The 26,343-nt window shown below is 33.9% G+C and overlaps 2 protein-coding genes across 4 annotated transcripts in view; one reads left to right on the top strand and one right to left on the bottom strand.

Moving 5' to 3' along the window:
• PKD (serine/threonine-protein kinase D3) overlaps positions 1-26,343 on the bottom strand; it is a 97,633-nt gene that overhangs the window by 39,799 nt on the left and 31,491 nt on the right. The window lies entirely within an intron of this gene.
• LOC142980939 (juvenile hormone esterase-like) lies at positions 8,219-22,081 on the top strand. Its single transcript, XM_076126562.1, has 6 exons — positions 8,219-8,334; positions 15,645-15,802; positions 16,880-17,175; positions 17,482-17,694; positions 17,982-18,776; positions 19,114-22,081. The coding sequence occupies exons 1-6, from the start codon at positions 8,268-8,270 to the stop codon at positions 19,271-19,273; spliced, it is 1,689 nt and encodes a 562-aa protein (XP_075982677.1). The 5' UTR covers positions 8,219-8,267; the 3' UTR covers positions 19,274-22,081.

Here is a 26,343-nt window from a genome sequence, read left to right as displayed (position 1 = left end):
CGTCGATTTAATTTTAAGGTGAAATTAATATTTTTGTAATTTGTAATCAGATGTTTGTTTCGGGGACACAATACACACAACCAGCGCCAGTTTTATTTGAAGAGTACAAAAAATTGTTTACTATATGAAATAGCTCCATACAGAGAAAAGAGTTGCCGTGAGTTTGTTGCTAGCTCTTCTCATAAGGCTCTACCCACTTTCCGAGCTAGTGGTAGATTCAGTAATTGTAACGACTATCATAAGTGTCAATATTTCCGTAATTATATTAAGTCCGCCTTTATACAGAGTATCTTAAGTTTAAAATAAATAAATATTTGACCTAAATGAATATATGATTTGATTTTGATTTTACAAATACGGATGCAAGTGGGAAACGGACTTCTAAGAAATCCTATGTATGATTCCAAACTTCATTAGAAATGCATACTTAGTTGCAAATGAATTGTTTATGAAACTAATAATAAACATCACAGCTTATCAATCTTGCAACATACAGGGTAAAAACCTAGGATAACTATTGGGAATATCCTAAGTTTATCTAAATTGAACATGTGTCCAAATAGCAGAGACCTTTTAGTGAGGAATGAGTCAAATGTGGGCGGCCACATGTTCAGTTTAAAGATGGATAAGTAGACCAGCTAGCTGATAGAATTCGTGGGAGAAAATGTCAGAATGGCGTTATGTAGGTACTATTAATTGCTAGAAATATAATGTCACCTGCAAGAAATATCTATCCACCACTTAACGAACTATCAAAAATTGCATAACGATGTTTTCCTTTTACATCGGAACAAAATAAGATGATTATTTCAAAGTTGTCTTGATGAAACCTCTGAACCCTTTACGGGGCAGTTACGGACTACCCACTGTTTATAATATAATAATAAAAGAAGAAGTATTTTCGTCATTTTTTATTTCGTCGATATCAAAGGAGGTTTTTCACTGTCACATTACCATTAAAATACAGTAATAATGGTATACAAAAATCTAGCCTGTAAGAAATTATTATGTAGATTTTAAACACGTAATTTCTTTTAACTAGTTTAGTTATACGGACGGGGATAGTAACAAGTAAAAAAGATGATACCACTTGTCTATTTTCAGTGCTTCAGGATGCTGATAATATGCTAGATAATGCATCACTTTGGCAACAGCATGCAACTACTTAAAATAAGCTAATTTCAACCTTATACAATTAACTAAAGACTTTAAATCACTTGCAGTTTTGAATTAAGCTATACATACATACGAAATGGAAAATAGACTTTAAATAAATTATCATAGGGTTGTAAATAAGTAAATTTTTGGTTTAAATGTTGTTGAGGATGATACAGTTAATTGTTTACAAAGTGATTGTGTGCATTTTGTGATCCTTAGCTGTAGAAAGTGATAAGGGGAATTACTCAGGCGTCGGGTCAAGGCAACAAGAATACTTTGGAACCAATAAGAATACGTGATTTGCACGAATTTGGTTTTACTTTAGTCATCTATACTGAGTATTTTTAGTCTGAGGTATATTAGTACAAGCTTCAAAATGCTTGCAAATTAGTAGCCGTGAAAAGTTTACCCGTGGTGAAAATTATCCTGTGTTAATCCAGGTTATTAACTATAATATTACAAAATTATTATATAAACAATGCGTTCAGATCATTTGTTTATTCAGAACCTGGATAAATACAGGATATTTTTTACCACGGGATATTTTTTCACAACAAAGCATAGGTACTTTTTAGGGGATTGTTTTTCACGTGGACGGAGTCGCATGAAAAAGTTGGTATAGGTATTTATTTCAAGTGAAAGGGAAGAGCTAAACTACAGCGTTGTTTAGTTTTTCAGTTATTTACCAGTGTGGGCGGAATACATAAACATTATTGTACGAATTCATTATACTTCCTAAATTCTATCAATGGACTTTGTTTATTTGCGAACAATTTGTTATGTTTCCAAAGTAAAGCTGTTTTCCAATGGGGTAGGTTCGGGAATTCGTGCCGTGGGCGTGTGTTTATACTGAATAAAATTCAGGATCGATATTAAAATAATAAAAGTTATTTTACTCGAATTGAAGGTTGGAACAACTTAGTAAGTAGTTGAGGCGGAAACTTGTACACTAGTTACTACCTGCGACTTTTTCTCTTTATCTATATCAATAAAAAAATAATCACTGTAATGTTTTATTACTAAGAATAATTTCTTGATAGAATAATCTCTAGAAGTTAATGTTTTTCGACTTCAAATTCAAAGACCTTTACGCAGCAATTATTCCACTCATAATTTTGTAAAACCGCGTGCGAGAAGCACGCGGTTTTACAAAATTAATAGCAAAAAGATAAAAACTGTAAGCCTTCAATCCTACCAATTTTATAAATACGAAAGTTTGCGTTTATGTATGGAAGTTTGTCACTCTTTCACGCAAATATTACTGAACCGATTACGATTAATTTTGGCATGTAGGTAGCTGAAGACCGACTTCCGGCGTTCCAGAGGAATCAGGATTTGCACAGGCAGGGTTTCCACGCGAACGAAGTCGCGGGCGGCCTCTAGTTATAAATAAATAGCCTTCCACTACACGCGTTACACTACAAATAAAAATGTTACAATAATAACATGATTATTACATAAAAATATTCCGCTGTATATATTTTTATCAAGTGCATCGTAATTCGAGTGTCCTATGTCAATGTCTACGGTCAAGGCTTGCGCACGCGCAGCTAACCGCGCGTTTTTTGCGCTTACGCGTGGAGTTGCAGTTTTTGCTTCAGGAACTAAGGTCGATTAACTATTGTTATGTAACTATCCGTTTGTGTACTGTGATAGTTACTTAACACGTGTATTGTGTGATAGTTATTTAACACGTGTCGCTATTAGTTAATTTTTTTTTTTCGAGGCGGCGACGATTTTTTTTTATTTTTTACGCGCATTGTTATCTACATTATTTAGTTAAACTCTAATCATGCGAAATAATTGAGCACATCGTGAAAAAAGGTCTGAAAAATGCAAGTTTTTTTTCGAAATTGGCAAAAAAACATTAATGAAATTAACTTTTTGTACTTACAATAATACAATTTAAAGAAATAACATTTTTATTCCCCGACGTTTCGGCTGATTTATATAGCCTAACTTGACCCTCAAATTACTGTTTCGAGTCTAGGATGTGTGTTTCTTTTGTGTTTAAAATAAAACCAGTATAAATATATCTTAATCATGGTGATCTCTAGACATCATCGCAAAAACTATACTCAAATAACATGTGAATGATTACATACCTATAGTCCACGTGTAGCATGTAAAAAGCTTACACGAGGAACATTAACAAGATGGTGAATACATATTATGTATTTAGGGACATTGATATCGAATTATGTACCTTTTTATAAGACAACTTTTATAAGACAACAACAACAACGCACTACGAATTGCTCTTGTGTCGCGGGGACAACGGACACAAAGTACAATCAGACCCTGTTTCAGGTCTATATGTAGATTGCACATATATTTCTTTGTTCCATGTAGATATCGAAACCCACAGCCTCTCGACAACGTAGTAGCGGCGTGGCGACTTTAACCACTGTGCCACGGAAGTTGTCAAAAGAGTTAGCTAAATTTTTCGAATATAGTCGAGCAAAAGTTAACACGTCTTCCTTGTTGTCAAGAAGTAAAATACTAGTAAAAAACTGTCTGTCTGCGTTTTTTACTGTGGTATAGGAGAAGGCATTCCCGTTCATATTAGCATTTATCAAAAATTAAATGCTGTTATATTTATTTATAACAATAAAATCAAGTGTTTTTTCAGCTTAACAGGATGTCTAAATTTAAAGTATCTAGTTTTCCACCATGGCATTTTTTTTTTCAGTCTTTATTTGTAATTCTAGAAGGTTAGAATTATTTAGGATAAATAAGTCTTATGGTAAGGCTGCGTCCAGGCTTTCGCGTGCACTACCTTCAAAATCTTTTTTATTGTTTTTTCCTTATTGGCCTATATCAGGAGGGACGAAATACGAGGATATTTTTATTAATTTCCTATTTGCTCTGGCAGTTTTTGACAAAACTTTTTCGTTAACTTATATGCCTTTACAATCTTTGTATGGTTGCAAAAAATATAATGTACGCACAAAAACGTAAGAAGTGTATACAAGCAGGCCTATTCTGGTGGTCTATAAAAAAGGCAAATAACTATAAATGGCAGTCGTGTGCTACAAATATATATACCGGTTGGACCACACCTCTCGTTTTAATAAATCATATAAACAAAAAATATGTATACTTGTTCAAACTCGTGTATTATACAATAACTTTTTTATAATTTTCCTGGGGTAAAAAATAGGGACGCGGAGTATCCAATTGGAGGTAACGCGTCCTGGCCACCTTATGGTGACCGTGGAAGGAACACCGTCAAGTTTTTAGTCGGTATGCCCAAGCTATAAAGCCGGAACGCCTAGCCGGCGGGAGAGCCCGACAGACCCCCGCTTCCTCCCTGGAGCGGGACATGCAGTAATGCATATTCCTGACGAAAAATAAGGGGGTAAAAATTTACCTACGTGTTCAACTAGATTGTAAACTATCTTTGTACCAAACTGCACTGAAATCCGTTCAGTAGTTTTTGCGTTGAATAAGTCACAAACTTACATTCATCTATCCGTACCAACGTTCGCTTTTATAACACTAGGTTCCACCTGCGGCTCGGTCTGCAAGAAAATATTACCCTGGATAAAATTCTATATGTTGAACCAGGTTATAATCTGTATATGTACCAAATTGCATTAAAATTTCTTCAGTATATATCGTGAAGACAATCGTAAACTTATGGCATTCAGTAACTAAGTTGTAATAGATGAACTATTAAGAAATATTTATTTATTTGCTAATATATGCCACATACAGTTGTATATAAGCCGGCATTTCCCTACACGCAGGTCCCCGGGCAGATAACTGATACACTTTGTTTTTTCAGGTCATTGTGATAGTACACTTATTATTGCAGGCATGACTTTGAATTCACCGGCGACTTACATTATTACGTCGGCGTCGGCGGGATAGAACAAAATGCAAAAAGTTTCAGAAAAAGATATAAACTTATGTCTTAACTTTAAAATTCCTATTTCCTTCAACAAAAGTATAGAACTCACGCGGTAGTTTTGCGGATACAAACAAACCACTGCCAAGTATTTGTTTCGAGTGGGACTCAAACTCGGGACACATGTACACAAAGGTAGCGCTGTTATTACGCCAAAGTTGTAATGATTAAGGTAGTATTAATAACAACATTACGTAAAAAGACAAACTACAGAATAATATATAATCTGTGACTTTTTTCAGTCAGTTAAAATGAGTTTCTCTGTTAATAAGATCACGATAGAATAACTTCATATGAGAAGAATATGCAAATATGAAAAAACCTTACTGTATTTTGAAGTGCTTTGTCAAAAGTGATGACTTTTGTAATTCATTAAAATTAAAGACTTTTTGTATAATCTGTATAATAAAAATTATTACATGTTCCAAAATATATAAATCATTATATTTTGGAACGTGTAATAAACGAAAAATCTTAAATTTCAATAAAATAAATAGGAACTGGAAATCGAATATCAAAACTTTTGCGAATCAAATAAAAACGAGAATAATTAAAAAAATAACTCAGATTCGTAATTATTTACTCTAAGAACTTCAATTGTAACCAATCTTACATCTCTTAAAATGCGTAAAATATCCTTTTTCAATATTTCAGCACTAGCAAAATATCTAAACTTTTTTGATAACAAAGAACTAAAGCCTGCAATGTATTGTAATTAGTACAGTTTATTATAAAAACACGTTTAGTATTTATACGTAGATGTGATGAGCACGTGCCGCGGTCCCCGCGTAGGAATAAGAAAGGTTGCACATGCGTACATTATTTATGGAAATACATTTCATTTATTATGTATCATAGTTTAGATTTGGCACGTGTCGCGCTAAGGGGAAAGTGCGATCTTAAAATAGATCACTAAGGGCAAGTTTTACAGTTTAGAAATGAGTTACTTTTAAACTTTTACGTTGCATATCGATGTAAATAAAAATGAATCTCCGATATGTTCGTATGTGCATAAATTATTAACAACTAAACTAAATTGGATATATTTTTTTATATGTTTGTAACTGTCGGGACAAAGTTTGTATGGGATCGATTTCAAAAAATATAATTTTACTAGACTCGGACAAAGTCAGGCCGGCCCGCTAGTTTATTATATAATAGGATATGGGAATGAACGAATACGCATTTTACCTTCAGTCAGTAACATGCGTCGAAACGTCAGGAAAAATGGTAAAATGCCTGTATATAAGTAGGAATAAGTGCCAGATAACCTATTTGCTAGATAAAGTAACAGCAAATGTACGAAATCAATTTGTCTTAGAGCGACAATTGACGATTTTTTAGTCACTTTTATATAGTTTAGTAACATATGTATGCTGGTTATAATATATATTACTACTAGCTAATGTACTCTGTACTATAAACTGTTACTTATGTCGAAGGCCTTAGAAGAAAGTCCACCTCGCAAGTTACGATTTCGATGCAATAAACATTATGCTATGACCGGCATGTTTTTTGTTCGTTTACAATTCTGTAGATTTTAGATTAATAGATGATAACATTTTGAAAAGGGTATATTTAATTTACTTGTTTTAAACAACAAAATTTATAAAAAAACACATATTGTTTGTAAATAAAATCAAAAGTAATACATTCTTGTCAAAAAAGTCTTATAAGAACTGACTTCCCACGCAAGGGGATTCAAACCTGGTAGCAATACACAAAAACTTTTTAGTTATGTACGTATTAGTAGTTAATGCTTTTACGTGGAAAACCTCTAGTCATGCAACCTAAGATTTTATATGTGTTTATAGGAATATAAAGGCACCCAATTTACTTGCACATTCAAGTTTCTGGTAAAGTTAAAGCCCCACTTCCTATTTGAAGAAAATATATCTGAAAACTAATTATAGGGAAGCTCAAGCCCAGCAAGCCCAGCTGTGGGATTCACTTCTTATAGGCTTTCTCATCAACTTTTTTTTTAACCCTTTACTGTCCCACTGCAGGAAGAGTCTCCTCCCAAACGAGGGAGGGGTTAAGCCTCGAGTCCGCCACGCTGGCCAAGTACAGGTTAGGGATTTTGCATGCCCTCAATAAATGTATTAATCAAATTTTAGGCATGCACCGTTTCATCACGATGTTCTCCTTCACCGTTAGAGCAAGTGATATTTATGTCATCAACTTATTCAGGAAAAATCCTAGAAAGAAAGAAGAAAGAAATGCCCTTTTTCTCTCTACAGTATTGATAAGAAAAGGTGAGTGAATGCAAAGTAATAATGTCTAGAGTAAGTTTATCACATCGGATGTTTTGAACCGATAGATTTATTATCTTTCACCACGGCACGTGGCTATACTTGTGATCATACAAACATACATGTATTATACAATTGTAACTGTGCTATTTTCTGAAGAATAATTATATTGTTTCTAACGCGAAAATTAGACTCATGAGAATTTGTTCGGTCTGAAACTTTACACGTATGTCAAGCCTGGCCAAAACCCTTGTATTGTTTTTTCAATGATATTCAAGGAAGTTTTTTTCTATTATAAAGCTATACTTTGTGTTCTAATCCGTTGATGGCATGCTGTAGTTTCGCACTATGTAGCCTAATGTAAAGAATATTTTGAGCAATACTATGCATATTCATAAAAGAACTGATAAATAAATTATATTCATTGTTATTGTATTTTTTACACTTCTCGGCTTCTTGTTTGTGTTTTGAATTTTTTTTTAATTTAAAATTTGAATTTGCACAAAAGCATGTATTTATTATGTTATACCGCCGAACAGTTCAGTTGCGCGCGAAAATGATGAAAATCTTAATGATATAAAAGAAATGTCAGCACAGTGGTCTGAAGGCATCAAGCCTCTTCCTCGAATGAGGTACAAGACAGACCTTAACTTATTTGTAATTCCTGGAACATATCTATGCCTAGCAATGAGTTAAAGAAACAATACATTAAGTGTAGTTTTCAAAATTAAAACTGTCTTTGCTGTACAATAATGGGTAAAATTGACATATTTGACATTAATTTAAAATTTTCAAATAATTTTATTTTTGAAAAACTGAATAAAAATAAATTTATAAAAGTGTATTCCCTATTAAATTCACCCCTATCGCATTGAGTGCGCATGTCGCCGTGGGCCGCAGCTCGTATATACGCCGCGGCGAGGACCGGCGGCCAGCAGTGAGTGATGTGCATCATGTCTGGACGATCGTGCTTGGCACCCGCGCTTGCCGCGCTACTGGCGATACTCGCCGGTAAGTTCACGCTTACTTTTATTTCGGCTTTACATTTTATTTGTCGGCTTCCAAATTTATTTGCCGGCTTCCAAAATATTTTTGGGTTTAAATTTCGTGTTACTTTTTTTGTTATGTGAATGGTTAGATTGTTTTTGTTTTATTTTCGTATTTTAGTATAATAAATAAGCTGTAGTGATTTTTTACTTTTAGTTTTTATTTCTGTAGTGTAAAAAAATTGCCATATTATATGATGTTAATTTAAGTATAATATTTAATTTGAAAATCTCACGACTGATGTAATTTGTTTTAGTTTTAATTTTAGAATACATTTCTGTGAAAGATTAATTTTAAATAAGTTTAACTACCTAAATGAAAAAATAGCTGGAACTTTTTGCCCTTATATTTATTTTTACTAAAACCATTAATAGACCAATCTTATTTAAATTAAAGGTCAGTATGCATAAAACTTTCGATACAAGTCAAACTTATTTACCGCGAAACAACTTTTTAAAATGCAAAAATAATCAAACCATACGATCATATAACCCAACAACTAATTATAAGAATCAGTTGCCAAGCTTACAATATATAAAAGAACTTTGAACTTGGCAAGCCGCAACATTATAATATTTATAAACAACGTACAACTTTGACCCCGCAGTGGAAAAAGCTATGCACAAATCGATGAAATAATCAAAACATATCAACCAGATGTATCGATATTACTTTGTAATGAATTACGTCAATGATAAGGTGAGTCCACACTTGGACACTTGTAACGAACCGAATATAGAGAGATGAAATCTTTAAAGTAAAGTTTTTGTGCAATTAAACAAAAATTATGATCATAAGGAATTAAACGAATGTATTCTATTTCGGGCATTTTTAAGACATTCAAAATTCACATTTATATCTAAAAATGTTTAAAATGGTGCTTAAGTAAAAAATAAATAAAAATAATGAATTTACCTACTGCTGGGCAGGGGTCTTAAACTTGAAACTTATATTGGCTAATGATTTAAACTGAAAATTTGAATTTAATTCTGAAAACAATGTCTACTCTGGAAATTTTACAAAATCTGTTTAGTAATTTGGCCGCAAAAGCGTGACAGTGAGACTTTCGCATTCATCATTTAATAACGATTAAAGTTTCAATTGAATTCGCAAAAGCTGCAAACAGTGTTCAATATTTGACGAAACAGCTTTGTATACAAATCAAAGTTTAATATATATTTGACAAAATAGTGTCGTACATCATAGATTAAAATAATTTTGAATGTTATAAGCATTCTGACGTACAACACAGAATTTGTGCAAGAATGTTACACGTTCGTGTGTAGTCACGTTTGTCCAATGTGTCCGCGCACGTCCCGTTGCATTCAGATAACAAAATAAAATATAAACTATGTTATCATTACACGTGGAGAAAATTATTAATACGATTGCATTTTTTGTATCTCAATGATAAATTATCTAGTTTATTGTGTGATATTAAAAAATGGGTTGCAATGTTGACCCGGACTAAAAATAAATATGCAGTAACATCTGTCGTTGTGTTTTAAATATCGCTTGATATAAGTGTCAGGAAACGATAATAAGACTAGATTATTATGTGTACTAGTAATTTGACCGTAATTCTGAGAAATTACGAATCAAATCAATTATTCATTTAGGTCAAATGTTGACGCATGATAGTTGTTACAATAACTGAATCTACCACTAGCTGGAAAAGGTCTTATGAGAAGAGCTAAAGAGAAGCTCACTTTTTTTAATGGCCAAAATTGATCATGCAAGGAGCTGCTAACAATCAACGATATAGTCTTAACATCAATGATGTGGTATCAAAATGTACATTACATTAGTAAAAGTGTACTAATTTAATTAAAACCGCGAAGATCTAGATAATAAAGAAAACTACTTTAAAACAAACATCTCTACACCTTCTAAAAAAAAACAAAGCATCGTTTCCCTAAATATAAAATATTCCAAGTTCAATCGTAGGACGATCAAGTACTAACTACCGTTGTCGTAGCACGTCGTAGCACGTGCTACGAACCGCCTACGAGCTACGACATTCACTCACTTTCGAGGAAAGCAAACTTTGTGCGTAGAAAAGTTAACTCTTTGAGAAACTTATTTCATTAACCACAGTTTTATTTGTATTAGTATGCAATATTTCGCCATTTTAATCTACTATTTGTGTTTCTTGCTTCGCTCGCGGCTTGATTGTGCGGCGGAGTGATTATAAATCGATATTATTCAGTAGATAGCAAATACATTTCCTGTAGGGCAATTTGCATAGATTTCAATCAACAAAAAAATATTTGCCACGTCATATTTTAAGAATAACTTCTCTCTTGGGAGGACTTATGCCCAGCAGTGGGGCAGATATGGCTTAACAAATCTAGGCCATAATTTGACTAGGAACAGAATACAATACATGTGTGTAAATGAACACGTGTCGCCCAAGGTCTGCCTCATAAACACACAAGTAGACGACACAAGCCGAACTGACGTCGAACCTCATAGTTCCGTGTCGTAAATATAACGTGCACGCGTCAACGACTCATTTATGCTGTCGTTATTATATACTTAATCACTACTCAATTCAGTCCTTATATTCTAAAAGACAACTCTCAACTCAACGCATTAAGAATCGCATTTGTGTCGCGAGAATTTTTACAAACACAAAGTACAACCGGACCCGAAACAATTATTTGTGGATCCCACAAATTATTGTTCCGTGTGGAAATCAAATCCACGACCTCCCGACGCAATGGTAGCGGCGTAGTGACCTAAACCACTGCGCCACGGTAACAGTCTTTATATTCTATCTAAGAATGTAGTAACTCAGATCAATCGTTTGTTTGATTACCAAATAGTTGCTAGGTTTGGGCTGCTGTTTGTATAAATCTTCACGTTTATTATTTACTTTAGTGATCCTAGTGGCGTCGTGTGAGCAACTGTTGTAAAGGAGGTCCTGGGATCTGATTATGGATTATGTAAACTGTTCTTCTTCTTTTATTTCAAAAGAAACAGACCTAACCCCACTTTCATTATGGGAGTAAACGCTTGCCTAGCAGAAAGGGGTTAATTTTTTTTTATTTAGTATCATATTGAAAAACTAAAAAATCTTGCCTTTTATACACATTATCTGGTGAGAAGAGGGTGTATTTAACAGTGGGTGGGTTTATTTTATTTAGTAAATACATTTTAAAGCAGTAATACTTGATCAATTTTATCAGCATTTTTCGTTGACACTATAAATACAATATCTATTTTGGCAAACAGATCAAATCTCAAAAGACGAATCTTATTTTGTTCCTCAATTTGAAGACGATACTTTTCTAAAAATAGGCCTTTGTTCTAATATTTAAATCGAATTATTTAATCAGTTAACTGATCAAATACGAAAATATCTTTATTGAAAAACAGATTTAGTTTGTATGTAGGCGGTTATCTCTGAAACTACTGAAGAGAGTCTGAAGCATTATCGGTGATCTATTTACTCTTACTATTTATTTACTAAATCTTTTATTTGAACTAAAACATTACATAATTTTATCATTTAACATTAACAATTTCTTCATCAAAAATAACAGCCAAAGTATAGCGATAAAGTAAAAATAACAGTCAAATTTGTTTCTTCGCGAATTTACCGATAGTTTTATAAAGAAACAGCAGGCTTATCACGTATCTCAGTTGACATCTAGTATACGAACACATTGATGGTGGATACATTGCTGGTTTGACGTAAGGTGTTAATCAATATAATCTAAGAGAGAAAACAATGTACAGCATAGTTTCTTTCCAATAGTTGCCAGCTGAAATACGTAATAGCCTCCTAATTTAGCCTTTACTAAACAAATGTCAAGTAAAAGTCAATAGCTTTAGCAGCCACTTTAGATATGTATGAAGAAACTGGCCTAAAATAAATTAACGGAAATTCAAAATAGATTTGGTGTGCCCCAAGGTTTCGCATTTTTTCTTGTACTATTAATATCTGATTAAAAAGAGCTATACTTAAAAAATCTCGTGTGAAATTTCAACTATAATAGCGAACAAAAAAATCATATGTAAAAAGGTTTTGTATCTAAAAATATGGCATTATCATAACAGGTTGTTACTCGTGTATTAGTTTTTTTTAGTGTCGGTCGTATGAATGAACTACGGCATCGATTAGCAGTATATTTTTGCTATTATTTTGGCATGCTGTAGTGCCCTCAAGAAAGGCAAGGAGTCCTCACGCATACGTAGGCATAGTTTCAGACAGTATGCGCTTGCATGCCGAAGGTTCTTTCCTTGTAGATACTGATGGTAGGCGAAGAGCCTCATGTTTTGACTAGTTAGTGCGAACTTGGACGAAGTTTGGATGCAAAAGTATGAGCTTCGGGTACCTTCGACCCATTGAGTTCCTTGCCAACTAACAACCCAAAATTCACAGTTTCTTATGCAAGTTGGACTTGGTGCTGCTAGGCAGATAGGTGAGTAGCTAAGATTGAAAAAACAGATTTTTACCATGCTCTCCGGAGCAAGTTGATATTCAGCTTAAACACCACTAAACGCTTACTCATATAGGGTTGCTTTAACTACTCATCACCATAAACAGCAAATTATTTTTGCTGTTCTGGAGCAAGTGTATACTTGGCCGCCTGGCGCCTATACTTGATATGTCTTAATCTGACCACGACCTAATGAATCCAAATTAAAACAATATAATAATAATAAAGCCGGAAAACTCGTTGATATATACGCGATTTCGTTTCCTGAACAACGTGTTTACAAACTAGATTTTTAAAACTTGATTTCGTGTACACTTGAACTATAAAGACACTGTTTATTGTGTGTAATAAACATGCTGATATGAATCGCGTCAGAGGCTCGCCTAAGAGGCCTAAACTTAAGAACAATTAATAAATTATTTATATTATGTGTACATTTTTTTGTTTATCTGTGGACGATGGTGTTTACAACTGTTGATCACAAGATCTCAGGTTCGATTCCAGTCATAAGTCATCAATATTGGAATATTTCTTAAAAGTAGCCCAGAGTCCAAGCGGTATGCTATAGGCAACCATTGTTTGATTCCCGACACGATTGTTGTTTGTTACTGAGTATTTCTTACACTTGTTAAAAGCACCCCAAAGAATCTTCCCCTATCTATATATATAAAAATGACACCCGTTTTCCTTGGTCACGGCATCACGCGTGAATGGCTGGACCGATTTTACTAATTCTTTTTGTGTTGTATTTGTTATTATTAGGGGAAGGTTCTTACGGAAAAAAATATTAAGGAAATCTCTCAGAAATATTGAAAAATAGACATTTAATTTTGCATATTTTAGGCGGTACGAAGTTCGCCGGGTTAGCTAGTTACTTATAAAGGGCGAAAAGTGAGCATACTAAAACATGCCCCTATCAGCACCTTAGAGCATGACAATGCATAAATATTAACAAATTCTTTAAAGAGGCCCATCATGGTTAATTAGTACCATATTAATCACAAAATCAAAAGTCATACCTACTCAGATCATCGTTTAGATAACATTGTGCGGACACTGGCATTATCATAATCACAAGATTATACGCAGGATATGAAACTTTACGTGAACATCTTAAAAATAACAAAAATGTCAAGTCAAGAAAATATGAATGACAATTTTCAAAATATTATCATTAAAATCTGTAATTTATAAATAAAACAGCTAGCCGTAATTAAGAGTTCAGTTAAATGGTCAGTTTTATAATAATAAGCCAACAAATCAAACTGCGCAGAAATTTACTTATATTGTCCTAACGTGTATGTACATAATACACAAGTACACTCTCTTCTTTGTAACTCTCATAGTTCAGTGGGACGATGGGTACATTGTCACAATTAATTAGCGAGTGGCTAAGCTAAAGACAAACGGCTTTACGTATTCTCCGAAGCAAGGAAATCTACGACAGCAAGGCAACCTCAGAGTTTCTTGACGGCTTAGCATTATATTGAGCCTTTTCACATCACTTTCAAATCAATATACCTAAGTTTTACATACATAGATAATATCACGCGTTTTATTTATTCGTTTCGAAATTAACAAAGTTAGTTTTATGTAAAAGGGGGCGTGGCTATTGCCATATACTGGACAGGCCGGCCGGATCCCAAGGTTCTTGAAATACCATATTGCTCTGCCTGACCCCGACACCTACTGATCAGCAGTAGCATACACTACTTACTTCGTCACAGAAGCAGTCAGTTCAAAGTATCTAAAATTCAGTTTATTTATTTATTTTTATATCGTATATGGTCTCTTGGTGGATAACAATTGAAACCGACTTTTTACGTACCATCCGAAGCACAGCGCCACTTAGTTCAAATACCACTAAGCGGTCACCTACCTATAGAATAACCGCTTCAAGTGATGCTGCACTCACAGACCGTTTACCGAACGGCAAGGAGCGCCTCATATATTCAGTAAAAAGAAGTAACAAGAAACTCAAGGTCGAACATGATCAGATTATATAATTAGATATAATTATACAACCGGTCTCAGTGAATGTTTCATAACGATTATTTGTTTTAATTTAGCCGGCGAATAATAATACACGTGTATGGAGCAGTGTGGAATGGAGTCGCGTTTACAAATTACTGCAAGCTTTTTGGCTTACTTTCAAATAATGATAAAGTTTATGTTTTCTATATTAATCAGCAGCTTTTTATCTATACATATTAGTAGACTAGCTGACCCGCGCAACTTCGCTTGCGTTACATAAGCGTTAAAAATTTTCCCCGTTTTTGTAACATTTTTCACTGGTACTCTGCTCCTATTGGTAGTAGCGCAATGATATATAGCCTATAACCTTCCTCGATAAATGGACTATCTAACACTGAAAGAATTTTTCAAATCGGACCAGTAGTTTCTGAGATTAGCGCGTTCAAACAAACAAACAAACAAACAAACAATCAAACAAACTCTTCAGCTTTATAATATTAGTATAGATTAGTATAGATTTAATATTGAAACCAAATTTTAATCGTATTTTTTTAACTGAATGTTTATAGATAGAACTTAACCCTTTGTAAGGTAGTGGCAACGCAGTTAAGGGTTTAATAACCCTTTACAGTTTTCGGGCAATTTAGTAATCCAGGCAGACCAAACTTGAAAGAGATATTTGAATTTTATTTATAACACTTCTGGTTTTGCAAGGTAATGGGTTCCATTTCTACTCTTTTTATCCTTTCCATTATATTGTACATTTATAAAGTGCCCAAACACACCAAACAAATTCCTCATGATAAAGTTTTCTTTATAAAGTGGCTAATAAGTGTTGTTGTATGTTTTCAGCGCAAGCGCAGGCCCGTTCGGAACCGAACAAGGTGTGTGTGAAGATAGAGACAGGATCAGTGTGTGGTCAGATGAGGCGAGCTGATGACAACAGTGACTATGCGAGCTTCAGAGGAGTGCCGTACGCGAAGCAGCCGCTCGGAGAGCTGAGGTTCAAGGTACGATACAGTACTTTTCAGTTAAGCAACATTTAGGAAAGGGGTTTTGTGAATGGGTATCCGTGTATTATGTCAAAAGTCGGTCCAGGTTGTTGTCAATTAAGATTTTTAGATAGCAGTCGTTAAGTCATGTCAAAAATCGTGGGGCGGCTCGAACAACTATGACACTGGGTTGACCATTAATTATACGATAAATGAATTGAAGGCACGTTTTCATAAGGTCTCAAATACTGTTTTAGATATTTTATTAAGTACTCTTATATAATTATAATGCCGCGTGAATTCTACGTCTCAAACTAGTTTCCAAGCTTCCGCTTGTTTTATAAAATTACAATGAACTTAATACTAGCAGAATTAAAAGGACTAATTGAGTTTTTTCATTAGGAGAATAATTATTGTGGTGCAGGAACTATAAAAATAAATAAATATAATAACAGACCATAACTTAATAATTTTTATAATTACACTAGCTGACCTGCGCAACTTCGCTTGCGTCACCTAAGAGAATGGGTCAAAATATTCCTCGTTTTTGTAACATTTTTCGTTGCTACTCCGCTCCTAATGACCGTAGCGTGATTATATATAGCCTTATAGCCTTTCTCGATAAATGGTCTATCTAACACTGAAAGAATTTTTCAAATCGAACCAGTAGTTCTTGAGATTAGCACGTTCAAACAAACAAACAAACTCTTCAGCTTTATAATATAAGTCTATACTTAGTCCATAAAGTCCATTATCTATATAATGGACTTTTTAAATAGCTTCTGCGTTACATAAACGAACTTATTATACCTAGCTTTGCATGTAGGTATTGAATCGAAATAAATTTCCTTACAGTACCAAACTAGAAAAGTCAAAACATATTATCAAAAATGACATCTTTAAAACAATGCCTAGAAATTATAACTGTACGATACGCCGTACACGTAGCTGAATACTCGGCTGGCAGTGTATAGCAAGACAGAAAGTGTCATACACTATTCTAATTTGTTTGCCGTCGGCACGCTAAGAAGAAGAACTGTACTTAATATTTTGTATGATAAACAATAAATCAACATCTTTATTTTCCGTTTCCAGGAGTTGGAACCAGCTGTTAATTGGACGGGGAACTACGACGCGACGAACGAGGGTCCCATCTGCTTCCAGACCGACGTGTTCTACGGCAAGATCATGCAGGCGCGGGAGATGAACGAGTCTTGCATCTTCGCCAACGTCCACGTGCCCAAGGAAGCTCTCACCGCCAGTGGGAGGAAGCTGCCGATCCTGGTGTTCATCCATGGGGGAGGGTTCGCTTTTGGATCAGGAGATACTGACCTCCATGGTCCGGAGTACTTGGTCAGCAAGAAGGTTGTCGTCATTACTTTTAATTATAGGTACGTGTTATTTTTGTAATATATGGTAATACCATATTTATTTATTAAAGGTAGTTTTGTTACAGTCGGCCTAATAAACATATTTAATTTTAATGAGAGGCATATACATGATGTCATTTGCTGAAATCTGACATTTAGAATAAGACTTAATGTCAGGCTAAGATGCAAGTATTTTGTAATAGCAATAAGACAACAAAGTAAATACAGATAATTTACTTTAAAAAAATACCAACTTAAAATCGAGCCCATTCAAAGTTCTTTCCTTATATAAGAGTACTTAATAAACATTATTTTTATATATTCCAGGTTGAACGTATTCGGCTTCCTATCCCTGAACTCATCCGAAGTTCCCGGCAACATGGGCCTGCGCGACATGGTGACGCTGCTGCGCTGGGTGCAGCGCAACGCGGCGGCCTTCGGAGGAGACCCCAACAACGTGACCCTGGCAGGGCAGAGCGCCGGAGCCATCGCTGCCCATGTACTCTCTATGAGTAAAGCCGCTGAAGGACTGTTCCAAAGGTATGCTTAGTGATCATCATTTGGACGAATAGCCAATAAGAAAGAGAAGTCAATGTTTGTGGGTCAAAGTACTTGGTTTAGCTAAAGTAGGTTTTTGTCACAAGTTTTTTCTAAAGGATACCTTTTAAACGTGAGGTAAACTTAGTCGCGGGTCGAATCTAGTTCTGTTGAGTGACCCCGAAGAAGTAAAATTGGTAGTTTTTAAACACAAAACAAATTGACAACAACATCACATTGCAATTATTAGACACTAGACAAAATGTAATGCAATTTGTTCTCAATTTCAGAGTAATAATGATGAGCGGCACAGCCATATCAAGTTTGTACAGTCCCTCGCCATACTTCGCGCAGTTCCTCGTCAAACAACTCCTGGCGAAGCTGGCCATCGAGGCGACAGACCCTCACGAAATATACAAGCGACTCATAGAACTACCCGCAGAGAAGCTGTGGGAAGCGAACCGGGACCTCATAGACAAAATAGGCTTCTTAACCTTCGTACCGACAGTAGAATCCTCATTCCCTGGAGTCACACCCATGTTGGAAGACTACCCTGACATCTTATTAGCTAAAGGTCGAGGCAAGGACGTACCTCTACTAGTCGGGTACACGGACTCTGAATGCGAAACCTTCCGACCGAGGCTTGAGGAGTTCGATTTAGTGCAAAAGAATAAAGAGAGTCCATTCATCATAGTGCCTCCTAAAGTGTTGTTCACGACTCCACCAGCGCTACTGCCGGACATTGGTAAGAAGATAGAAACTAAGTACTATAACAACACCGTGACTGTGGATGGCTTCATCAAATGCTGTACCGATGGTTTCTACGAATACCCCGTGATGAAATTAGTCGAAGCCCGAGGTGGGAACAGTTCTACCTTTGTGTACAAATTTGAGTATGAGAGTGACAATAGCGTGTTGAAGGAGGTCGCTGAACTGGAGTACCACGGAGCTGGCCACGTGGAGGACTTGACTTATGTGTTCAAGGTCAACTCGGTGTTGGACGAGAGCTCGTATCTCAGGGAGAACGATGATGCTGAGATGACGGATTATATGACTAATATCTTCGTTAATTTTATGCAATGCAGGTGAGTGATGTTAATTTTATTTCAATTAAGCAAGCCTAATTTTCTTAAATACTTTCGAGAACTATCGTATATGTATGTCTCCCAAAACCACATAATACTTTTCCTTCATTTATCAAATAATGTAGAGCAATAACACCATACTAGTATTCAGAAGTCTATCTGTCTGTAACTAACCACTAAACGGTCGATCAAGTTTTAATGGAATTTAGCAGGACAACCCGGCTCAAACAAAGACAAATTTCCTAAAATCAGCTCCTAAATTAAGAAATAGGGGATCAAAAACTATCCATTACATCTTTTAAACCATACAATTTCATAATTCAAATCACAATTTCAGCAAACCAATCTGCGGCAAATCCGAATCGATGTGGCCATCAGCTTCCCGAGACCAGTTCCTATACCAAGAGATCCAGAGCCCCAACGTGTACAACATAGCCGGCGTGACCGCTCACCAGCAGGACGTGGCCAGGTTCTTCGACACCCTCACCCGCGTCTGAAGCCATGTGAGTGACAAATAAACCGTTGTATTGTGTCGTAAGGCGTGCTTTAACTCATACGGTTGTGTGCTAGAATAATAATTGCAAGTTTAGTTGTTAGTTTTATTTCGATGTGACTGAGGGATAAAAGATTTTGAAACGGTATAGCAATTTAAAAACCTTTGACTGTCTATTTCTTTAGAAGATTTTTATTTAAGACCTTAAAGACTTTAAAGACATTTTTATGACTTTTCTTATGACTATATACCAATAATCATTGATATCTCGAGGACCATTGCATAATAAGATTTCTAGAGACAATTCAATGAAGCCTAGTCATAGCTATAATAAGTGCTTAAAGCTAATTGTGCTCGCTAGTCGGAAATCAATTAGCTGTTTAAGCAACTGTGGCGCGAACACTCTACAGCAGATCGCTTAGTGGTTACTTGAACTAAAGGTATCCTTAGTTCGTAGGGCATGAAAGATTTCAGTCTCATATAGCAGTCGTTTAGCCCTTACAAAGGCTTTCGGGCGGCTTGAACAAGTTTAATAGCAGGTTGACCACTAACTACACTAAAAACACACTAAAAAGTTGTACACTGTGAATTGCATTATACTAGAAAATTTGTAAGTTTGTATTTAATATGGCTATATTATTATCTGTATATTTCTCAGTCGAATCGATTCGTCCACAATTAATTTATTACAAACACAAGTCTAGTCAGTTATTGACGTAGTCTTGCCAAAGTCACAATCAAACCCTTTATACCACACTCAAATAAATCATGAGAGATCTCTCTCTTGAGAGCGGTATCAAGCGTTAGTAGTGACTTTAAGAACAGATCTTGTAAATTTAAGTTTAATTTTAACTTAATATTCGGTGGTAAGTTTGTAATTGTTATAATTTAAAAGTTAATGCACTCAATTTTTGAAATATATTAATAAAAATTGTTGAGATTTGAAAATGTAATACTCTTTTCTATACACAATGTTTATCAAAGGACCCTAAGAAAGACTTTTTATTATTTTTTATAATATTTTACAATGTTTCATAAATATTAGGCTTGTTTCACACGTATTCGGTCCGGCATTAATCGACCTAGCCGGGCGGCAGAACCTGATATGTGTACATGAACCCTATCGGTACCAGCCGATCAAGTGAGTATTCGGTTTTGTTGTTCGATAAATATTTCTAAACCGAATAGTTGTGCAGCAAGCCTCAACAATACAAAAAATATAGTAATCTGAACAACAATAAAGTAACAAAAGTACTGTTTAATAACTAATAAGTTTTAACTCCAGTCTGACTACTTCTGGATAACTATCACATAGCTTATCAAAGGGAATTCTGACAGTTGTTTTGATACATTTGCTGTCGTTTAACTAGTAGATAGGTTATCTGAAAGTTATCTATAAGTTGTGAAGCTCTTACAATCCGCCCACGAATATTTATTATATAAGTTATTTTCTACCTTATTCATAAACGGTTCTCTTTCTATTATACTAATATTATATAGAGAAAAGATTTAGATGAAAGAATATCTCTTTTACGCAAAAACTTCTCAACGAATTTTAATGAAATTTACTACAAATAATATTTAGTTAACACGTACCCTACGTGTTAATTATTATTTTTTACCTCAGCAAATGTAAAATGGACGACGTCGCGGGTAAAAGCTAGTTAGTTATAATATTTGAAATAGAAAGAGAGAACAACAGTTACATAGTTTTAACCGTTTTTGAATATGGTTTAAGTTTAAGTTTTGTACAAAAATCATTCAGTGCATTTGACAGAAATTACAAGGAAATATACTTTTTATTATAAATATAATGTTAAATATGTAAAAAAAGTTTTTAATGTTTGTATCAATACCCAATTTTACTTCCACATAAGTAACTATTTACATAAAATAACGTGTTTATGTATGTAGATGCAAAAAAAATGTTTTATAGTGTAGTATCTCATACATTAACATTTAGAACTACATTACCTAATTTTACCGACTTTAAAAAGCAAGAGAAAGTTTTCAATTGTTTTTTTTTATATTTAATAAAATTGTTTAAAAAAATTGTACTATACAAAATTATGATTAAAAATAAATTATTGGCAAATATTGTTTGTATTGTATTCCCTAGTTTTAGTTAAATATTGTAATTTCTGTTCAGTGCACAGTTAAACCATCGACTGATGTTTACGTATTATAATTTAAGTCTTACATATAAGTTCAGCAGGCCTATGAGTTTGTACATGAATTATTTCATTTGAGTTTAAATATTTTTCTAATAAATATTTGATTATTACCAATAGTTACCTGGAATTTGGTAACGTGTCCGGTTTATAGCAACAGGCTCGGGCACTATTACATGAGACTAATATTGTTAATGATGAAACGGGTGTGTATTTTCATACAATTCTGCCTACACCTTCGGGTATAACAGGCGTGATATTATGTTGTTTGTATGTTTATATGTCAAACAGAGGATGGCTATAAATAACTTTATCACTACACATCCAAAACTTAAACATGTCACCCTTTTTAGTGGCGCTTAAGCCCCTCTTGTACTCAACATACGTTTAAATTACAGCAATGTGTTTCTGTTACTCATATTAAAAACGTCGTATGTCTCTTCATCTATCAAAAGACTGTTACATCACAACTTATTTAGTCTCTTCTTAGTCTTACCCTTATAGGAAAAAGGCATGATTTTCTGTATGTATTTAAACTCAAATGCAATAGTAATACAAACAGGCCGTCAATTGTAAATAGTGAAAGTTTGTAATTGTTGTGGCGCAATGCGTTGTATCTAATAAAATGATCGCTCGCAGCGGACGTCGACACTGCACTTTTATTTCAATACAACCATTATACTATCATGTGGGAAAACTTTTATGCTCTCCATTCAATAGAGCTGTGGAAAATCCATATTTTATATCACATAAATAGGTAAGTGTTGGTTTTTACCTGCTTTTTGCCAAGCAGCTGAACCCATTGAGGTGATTCGGCTATCTATACTAATATTCTCTAGTCTCCTGGCAACCCAGGAATGGTACGCATCGCGCTTCGTATTTAAAATTAATTTTAAATGGTTTAACTGAGTATCATACGATAAAAAGTATAACATTAAGTTCCTAAGGTGTAGACTATTGTGTGATAACGTTTGCAAGCAGTAATATCAATTATTTCACATAAACAGTATTAAACAGTGAACACAGCAAAGGCTTGCATAACTTTAAACTTTACTGTGAAGTGCGTGTATATTATGAACAGTATTTACATAAACCCCGCTAAAACAGTGCTAATATGTAAAAGTGCCATATATATATAACTATTAAAACTTTAAAACAGTGTTCTAATCACATACGTTATTGCATAAAATTCAAATTTTAAATCAACAAGCTCATTCAATACAGTGCTACCAACCTATGTTCATTCTTGCCAATATGCAAGAAGTGAGCGCGTTCCAAGAAAAACATTGACATTTTGTGCATATATTTGTTTGATCATATGAGACTGTTAAACTTAATATGGAATACAACAGTGAAAAACGCCGAGTAGCCCAATCTCTCACTGACATATCCGCGGCATCACTCGAAACTACTTTAAGGAGCGCAACGAGTATGATGGACTTATCAACTAGATTCAGAAGCGATGAGATTGTCGAACTAACACAAGCTGTTAACAAACTGAGAGAAGAATTAATGTGTGCCAATATAGAAATTGATCAACTTCATCTGCAGAATAAATCCCTGCAAGAAAAATTAAATAAAGAAATCCAAAAAAATAAAGAACTTAAAAACACATGTATCACTGGTCCTAGCAACAGAAAAGTGATATCTCAAAGTATTAACAATAAAATTAAATCTAAACTGGCGGTAAGGAAGCTGGATCTCGATGTATTCCACACTCCGAAGTCATCTCCGCAGACAGAATCTCCAATATTGATAAACTCTCACATTGCTTACAAAGAATCTTCTAAATGTATATCTGGCCACAAACTGGAAGTTAACCCTGGAACAGAAGTGACTGCAAAACCGAAATCGAAACCGGAAGCCAATCGCCAATCGGCAAGAAAGTCAAACGTCGAACAGCGCCATTTCAAGAACCCAACTACAAGTAACGCTAAAATATGTTTGTTAGCGGACAATCAGGGAAAAGGTATTGTACACGATCTATATAAAAATAAGAGCTCTTTTATCATAAGGGATTATGACCTTCAGTCAATTATAAAACCAGATGCAACAACGAAGCATGTATTGTCTAACTGTATTAATATGTCTCAACCTGTAACTAAAAATGATTTTGTAATTATTATGACAGGGTGCAATGATTCAAACCCTACTGAATGCTTATCTGAGTTATCTGTTGCATTACACTTTCTTAAAAATTGTCATGTTATTGTTGTTAATGTTTTTTACAATAAGTTTCTGAACGAACGTAAATTAAACTCTCACTTTAAACTCCTAACTCGAAATTATAATAATTGTACATTTTTAGAAGCTCACCAGCATAATATTACTCAACATATAATACACACAATAAATAAGATACAGTATGATAATAATTATCTTACTTATAATAATCGTAAAATTGTACAATCTAACAATAATGTAAAGTCTCTAAATGCATCTCATTCTCTCAATAGTCAAAAGACAATACCTCATTATTTTAACAAAATAAATAGTAATAAATTATCGTCAATTTCTATTAAAACTAGTTCGAACTCTACAAATATAAAAAAAGGAACAATACCCTATTATTTTCCTATTATTAACAAAGGATCAAATTTAAAGTTATCTGAAAGTCTGAATAAAAGTAACCAGTTTTTTCGTAACTAGCAAGTCTAGCAACACTAAACAGTACTCTGTATTTCATCAAAACATTGCAGGCGTCCTAAATAAAATGCAAGATTTGGAAGTGGTATTACAAGATCTGCATGATTTAAAAGAAGATGTAGTTGTTTTATGCTTAAGTGAACATTTTATAAAAAGTGGGGAAGAAAAGTATTTAAATATTGAAAACTTTCATATGGGGTCTATTTACTCTAGAAAAGGACAAAAGCGCGGAGGCTCATGTATTTTGTGTAAAAATGGTTATATTAGTACTGAAATTAGCTTATTTCGTGAACTAGCTATTGAAAAACATTTTGAAATATGTGGAATTGAAATTGAACAGCTTAAACTAATTGTTATATGCATATATAGGACACCAAACTCTAACATACAACTTTTTCTAGATAACTTTGAAAAATTACTTCTGATGCTTCAACACAAAAAACAAAACATTGTGATTTGTGGTGATTTTAACATAGATTTTCTTCTTTCAGATAAGGTAAGTGCAGCATTTAAGGATTTATTAATGAATTATGGTATGAAATATCAAATTAATGAGCCAACTCGGCAAAATAAATGTATTGATAATATCATTACTAACATTTCCGCTGAGATAAGTGGTAAAACATACAATTCTTGTCTATCAGATCATAACACCGCTCAATTAGTTACAGTTAGAACTCAGATTAAAATAAAAGAGAGAAATCATTACTTTATCAATATAAATGATTTAAGTATGGAAAATGTCACTAAGTTTGTAAATCATATGAGCTGTCTAAGCTTTAATGAAGTATATAACAGTACTGACACAAATAGCGCCTTCAATACTTTTCATGACTTGTTGACATTATTTTATAAACTTTGTTTTCCACAAATTCAAATTAAAAAATATATTTACAACAAAAAACCTAAGTGGATAACCAAAGGAATCAGAATAAGTGCTAAAACTAAAAGGTCACTAAGATTTAAATATTATTTAGAAAAAAGTAGTGTAAATAAGGGCAAATATAAAGAATACTCAAAATTGTTAAGGCGATGTATGAATAATTTACAGTCTGTTAGTAATGAGCGACACATTGCACTCTCAAAGAATAAAGCAAAAGCCACATGGGATGTAGTTAAACATAACATAGGAAATACTATTTCGAGAGAACATATAAATAATATTCTCGATAATAGTGTAACATTAACATCGGGAAGTGATATTTGCAACAAGTTTAATAATTTTTTTGTCGACATAAATAGTAATTTTAATGTATTGAATTCAAACAATAACCTTATTAATGATAGTTATAATGTTGAAATACACAGCAATAGTTTATTTTTAGAACCTACTGATGCAAATGAAGTGAATCGGACTATAAAATCTCTAAGAAATACCAAGTCTGCAGGTTATGACAATATTACTACTGAACTCTTGAAATTAATTTCTAGTGATATAGCATTACCTTTAGCACACATAATTAACCTATCTATGGAAGAAGGTTGCTTTCCCGACAAACTAAAATTGTCAGTAATAAAACCACTGCATAAAAAAGGTTCTAAATCTGATATTAACAACTACAGGCCCATAGCGTTAACTCCAGTCATATCAAAAATATTTGAAAGAATTGTTTACAAAAGGGTAATGATGTTTTTAAACAAATTTGATATACTTTGTGATGAACAACATGGCTTTAGACAAAACAAATCTACGACCTTAGCAATTTTTACGCTTTTGAAAACTGTTATGAATAATATTAATGCAAAAGTACCTACATCGGTCCTATTTCTTGATCTCAGTAAAGCATTTGATTTAGTTAATACTGAGAGACTTCTAGATAAATTGGATAAATACGGGATTAGAGGTCCTGCACAAAAATGGTTTGAATCATACCTCAGCAATAGACATCAAATCACAAGAGTAACTCAATTTAATAGTATGAATAACTGCATAGACACCTTCGACTCTGAGCCACGATCAAATACCTGCGGAGTTCCTCAAGGGAGTATACTAGGGCCACTGTTATTTTTAATTTATATAAATGATTTACCAAAATCTATAAAGGCCCAAAGTGTGTTATTTGCAGATGACACAACCATCATCATAGAGTGTAATAAAGACATAACAATGGACGCTCAAATAAATCAAGCCTTAACTGATGTCACTAAATGGATAGACTATAATAAACTAAAAATTAATGTTTCCAAAACAAACCTTATCAATTTCAGAACATACAGAAGTAAACCCATGCAACTCAATGTAACACATGATAATAGT

Source organism: Anticarsia gemmatalis, chromosome 19, assembly GCF_050436995.1.
Source record: "Anticarsia gemmatalis isolate Benzon Research Colony breed Stoneville strain chromosome 19, ilAntGemm2 primary, whole genome shotgun sequence".
Classification (NCBI taxonomy): domain Eukaryota; kingdom Metazoa; phylum Arthropoda; class Insecta; order Lepidoptera; family Erebidae; genus Anticarsia; species Anticarsia gemmatalis.
The sequence above is the reverse complement of the archived record's forward strand: the minus strand, read 5'-3'. Positions and strand labels throughout refer to the sequence as shown.

Coding starts and splice junctions, on each gene's coding strand:
- LOC142980939 (XM_076126562.1), top strand. CDS start 8,268: ATGTGCATCATGTCTGGACGATCGTGCTTGGCACCCGCGCTTGCCGCG. Junction 15,803..16,879: donor TCGGAGAGCTGAGGTTCAAG/GTACGATACAGT, acceptor TTCCGTTTCCAG/GAGTTGGAACCAGCTGTTAA. Junction 17,695..17,981: donor GCTGAAGGACTGTTCCAAAG/GTATGCTTAGTG, acceptor TCTCAATTTCAG/AGTAATAATGATGAGCGGCA.